The sequence below is a fragment of the Medicago sativa genome, chromosome 4, assembly GCF_051527215.1.
Source record: "Medicago sativa cultivar Bolivia chromosome 4, Bolivia_mono, whole genome shotgun sequence".
Lineage (NCBI taxonomy): Eukaryota > Viridiplantae > Streptophyta > Magnoliopsida > Fabales > Fabaceae > Medicago > Medicago sativa.
This window is the reverse complement of record NC_140752.1, coordinates 57,784,163-57,789,211: the sequence shown is the minus strand read 5'-3', so window position 1 is coordinate 57,789,211 and position 5,049 is coordinate 57,784,163. Positions and strand designations below refer to the sequence as shown.

At 34.6% G+C, this 5,049-nt stretch overlaps 1 protein-coding gene across 1 annotated transcript; it reads right to left on the bottom strand.

Annotated features, from left to right (window-relative positions):
• Positions 1 to 2,453: 2,453 nt before the first annotated feature.
• On the bottom strand, positions 2,454 to 3,978 carry LOC146930167 (arogenate dehydratase 3-like). Its single transcript, XM_085701786.1, has one exon. It carries the CDS (start codon positions 3,840 to 3,842, stop codon positions 2,589 to 2,591), a length of 1,254 nt encoding a protein of 417 aa, XP_085557912.1. The 5' UTR covers positions 3,843 to 3,978; the 3' UTR covers positions 2,454 to 2,588.
• Positions 3,979 to 5,049: the final 1,071 nt, after the last annotated feature.

The following is a 5,049-nucleotide window of genomic DNA, read 5'->3' as shown; positions in this document are numbered from 1 at the left end:
AACCACTATAAATAGAGGGGTTTGAAACATAACCATTCCATCCATTCTACCATTTACACACCTAGGTCCTTCATCTCGACATACCGTGTTGCAAACATACATGGAAGATCTATCCGTGCAATGCATGAGCGAGGCTAAAGGTATATTGAGACTTGAGAGCTAAGGAATGGTTTTTTAAGTGGAGATATATACATACGTAAGCCAGATGTAATGGGGATTAGGGAGCTTCAATGACTATTAATTAATCAAATCATGACATTAACACTTAAACATAACAAAGCACATCCTCACCTACCACTATATACACGTACTCATTTCATCATTATGCCCTCACATCCTCACCAAACCCTCTTTCTCAATTCTCGAACCCACCTTGCCGCCCTAAATAAATTAAACAATATTCTCTCTTAAAATAATTACATTCTTAACCATCACCCTTTTTCGAAATTAAAAATCATTGCCAAATCCCCTACCATTTAATCATATACATAAATACGTATACTCATTCTTTAAAAAAAACTATATACGTATACTCATAATTACTCCAATTTTCTTTTACTATTACTACTTGTTTCATATAAACGTTTGAATCATATTAAATCAAGAAAATGCGTAGCGCTTAATTCAAACATCAAATATCTTAGTAGGGTAAAAATTTCCCTTAAAGAAAAAGTAAGGTAGAATTTTCAATTCTCTGAAGTAATTAATATTGAAATAGAGCAAGCAAATAGTTATCTCGAAAAATGTTAAGGTCAATTGAAGACAATGAGCCCCAAAATGGAAGAATTAAGTTTGTTACGGATTCATCCATAAGATACTAGTACTCGTGCTCCCCTCAACAATATTACCCTAATTCAACCTAATCTTCACTTATAAAAAGATATGCATCCTGAAAGCCAAAATATATATATATATATATATATATATATATATATATATATATATATATATATATATATATATATATATATATATATATATATAGACACACACATACATCCTAAGAAGAATTAATGTACGCATTTTTTTTAATAAACCTTTCACTCGGCTCAATTAAATTTTGACCCAAACATCAAAGTGTTTGTAAGCACATCAACCCTTATGTGGAGATCTAAGTCACGAATGAGGGTTGATAGAACCTTTACTTATAGCCTTGACCGGAGGACTACTGTTTTGGTATACACGAAATTTTCACATTGCATTAAAATCAAAGCTAATGGTAGTGTATAAACAATACTCACATTCACTAATTAAAAGAATATAGTGAATTTTCGTCCACATTTTCCCCATGAGTACGACCCCGTTTTTTATTTTATTTTAAGGAAAATGAGTATGACCCCCTTGATAATATTGACATTACCCGTGGGTAAATATCTCATAAGTACCGAGCCAAAAGTCCCTCGGTTTTAAGATGTTTGCCTCTCAAAGGTTTTTTAGCGGTAGATTCTCTTGAAAATGGTTTTCGAACCCTAATTTTTAACGAATTCGTTACCGAGGTAAGTCTTTAAAAATCTTGTGTTTTTTGAGGATATCAATCTTTTTCAAGAGGTTTTATTCCCTTGAAAACTAATGTCATCTATCCACATAGACGTCTTTTACAAATGAAAAAAAATCATGGATGCTTACACAAGACCGGAAACAGACAATACATAAAAAAGCCTTATATTTCTTGGGTATCAAGACTAAATATAGTTTATTAACAACACGCATTCTTTATCCACCGATGCACGTTTTATAAAGAACAAAATCATAAGGACTTATACAAAAATCTGAAACAGACAATACATCATAAATGTGATGAACAAAATCATAAGGACTTACACAAAATCTAAAAACAATACATCATAAACGTGATGCGTAGACTTGATGCCAAAATATTACTACATAGTATACATTAATTAACTTCGAAGAATATTGTTGTGGCACCTTAGTCAACGGATGAAAAGGAATGCGGCTAAAAAGCTTAGACGTTAACATAAATAAAGCTTGAAGTACAAACAAGATTTATAACGTAAATAACATTCAGCTTCATGCATGTATAAACACAAATTGATCAATCAAATATTTGACTAAGTGTATAAAATACCTTAAAGCTCGATTTCTGCACGTGCAAAAACTTCAAATATAAAATATCTATCACCTCACACAAACATCCAACATTTTTTATTTGGGACAAACATCCAACATATTTCTAACTAGGGCTGTTTTGACCTTTTGGGGATACAGTCATAAATATACACAATATATTAATAATCAAGCCACCTAACTTCAGCACCATTTTTTGACTAAATATACAATCACCAACCCTAAACTCAAGTACAATGTACATGCACTTTCTTTTCAAATCTAATTCATCTGAAAATCCCATAAAAAACATCTATATTCTAAAACCTTAACAAACAAAAAAATTAGCAAAAAATGGAAACATATAAATTGTAAGGCAAATGAAAGTATTTAGACAATTTTGGATTTTTTTTCCTTCACAAATTTGAACTTTTATAACAATTAACATGATAAGACACACTATATATTTTAAATTTTGTTTTATATCAAGATTTAACTAAGATCAATATCAAAGCAAATCTCCCCTATGAGAAAGTAGAAGAAGGACTCCAAGGTGTCATATCCATAGGATAACTCCCCAAAACTCTTAAGAAAGATGTAAATTCTTGAACCTCAGCAAGTGCATTTTGTGCCCTAACCTCAGCCATGGAAGCCTCAAAATCAATATAAAACATATACTCAAAATGTTTAGCTGTTCCATCATTTTCATCATCCACAACTCGAATCGGACGGCCACGATGAGGCCTAGATTCAATCTTAGTTAAGCTGATATTCCTAAAAGCAAAAGCTGAAAGCACTTTGAAAAGCACTGAAGTTCCTTTATCATGAGCAAAAACAATGCTTGTTTTGAAAGGACGATCTGTTCTTGGAATTATGGGTTCTCTTGCCAACATAACAAACCGTGTCACGTTATTTGGATCATCTTGTATTCCATCAGCTAAGATATTTAATCCGTAAAGCTCTGCAGCGCGTGCACTGGCGATGGCAGCAGTGTCGCGGAGGTTATTTGTAGCAATAAACTCCGCCGCACCAGCTGTATCGTCAACGGCCTCACGCGCTACGTTGAGGCCGAGCTTTGTTAGCGTGTTTTCGCATTGAGCTAATGCTTGTGGATGCGAAATCACACGTGTTAAATATTCTTTTCGGACTCCTGGAAGCGCGAGGAGGCAGTGGTGGACGGGGAGTTGAACTTCTCCGACGATGTGGAGGCGGTGGCGGAGGAGGAGGTCGTAGTTTCGGTGGATAGATCCACCGAGGGAGTTTTCAACCGGTAGAACTGCGCGATCAGCGATCCAAAGTTCTACCGATTGAAAAGCTACCTCGAATTGATCACACGGCATGGCTTCGCTGTTCGGATAAGCTTTACCGGCAGCGGCTTCGGAGTATGCTCCAGGAACTCCTTGGTATGCGACACGGAGGGTTGAGCCGTGCATCGGTGCCGGAGATAGGTCGGTGATAGTAAGTGGCTTTGGTTGAAGTGATTTATTGTTTCCGATTGGGACGAGCTGAAGATCGGTTACGGCGGCGTTATGGCCGTTGACGGTGGTGACATGGTCGTTTCCGGTGACCGGAGATTCATCTCGCTGTGAATTTACTTTGCTTGATAAAATAGCGCATGAGCTTTGCCAATCGGCTCGGTTTGAACCGGTGGAGAATTCAAAACCGTATCCGCATTTAACGCTTATTCTGGTTGGAGCTGAACCGATCCGGTTTAACGAGGGGCGAACCCGGTTCAGATAGGTAAGGGAATTGGAAGACGGTGTAGTGAGAGCATTCATATTGATGAATTAAGAAGATATAATGGAAAATTACCAATTTACCACTTATTGAATATGCTAAAGTTTTTGGGATTGGATTGTGAAATATTTTTGGGTTGAAGCTTGGTGTTCTCTTTGAAGAAGGGAACCTCAAGCTGAGAAGAAAGAGGGTAGTTAAGGGTATATATATACATTAGTTGGGGTATGCAAGTGGTGTGAAATGTTTGTAAGAGAATGGAAAGTCTTGATTGGGGATGGTGAGTGTGTAAGGTTGTTCGGTCAATCCTACACCTACCCCCAAGGGTATTTCGATTTCCCTTTCCCTTTCCTTCTCTAACTTTGTATATGGCTATATGCCATTTCTTTATCATCATATTTTAATGTCTACTTAATTAATCGGTACTCCCTCTAGTGCCTATTACTATATAAAGAAAGGAAGAAAAAGATTTAAAATTTAGGGAATTTGTTTACTATTGTACCTTTTTTAATATATTTTGAGTATGTGTTTCTACCTAAAAAATGAGAAATTGTGACATATTGAATGTATTCATGAACTTGAAAAATTCATATAATTAAAAAATATACCTTAAAAGTTATAAATTTCTTTTTATATATGGGACATAGAAGATTTTAAAAGATCTCGCATAATTGGGATCATAGGAGTATCTCATATGATAGTGTATTTTAAATTGAATTATGAATGTTTTTTTTTTCAGGGTTGAATTATGAATGTTGGTATCATATAATTATGAGGTATACAAAATTATACGTTTTTTTTTTTGAAAGAACAAAATTATATGTTATTGTTAGTTATGATATATTCTGGCAAAATAGAAAACTATGATGTAAAACAAACTAAGTATAGCAAATTAGTATAGATCAAATTACCCTAATTCAACACTTATATAATGTTGCACTCTTCAGTAAGTTGTTGTTAAGTTGTGGTATATAGCTATCTTCTGGACCTTAAATACGAAAGTGTATTAAGAACAATCTTGTGATCGAAGAAAGAAGTCATAAAAGAAGTCAAAACGTAAAAGGTTTGTGAAGTGTCAATACTAAGCTCCATTAACAAGGATTCATCTACTTAAAACCCAAATCAATATCTCATTGTAAACGTACAACCACATCATACATTTTGCACGAAATACAGCTTCACTACTTGAATGAAGATAAAATCAAAGACAAAAAAGAAACAATGTGTTTGTGACACCCTAAACTTAACGAT

Excerpts from the sequence above, each read along its gene's own strand:
- LOC146930167 (XM_085701786.1), bottom strand. The coding sequence starts at position 3,842 with ATGAATGCTCTCACTACACCGTCTTCCAATTCCCTTACCTATCTGAAC.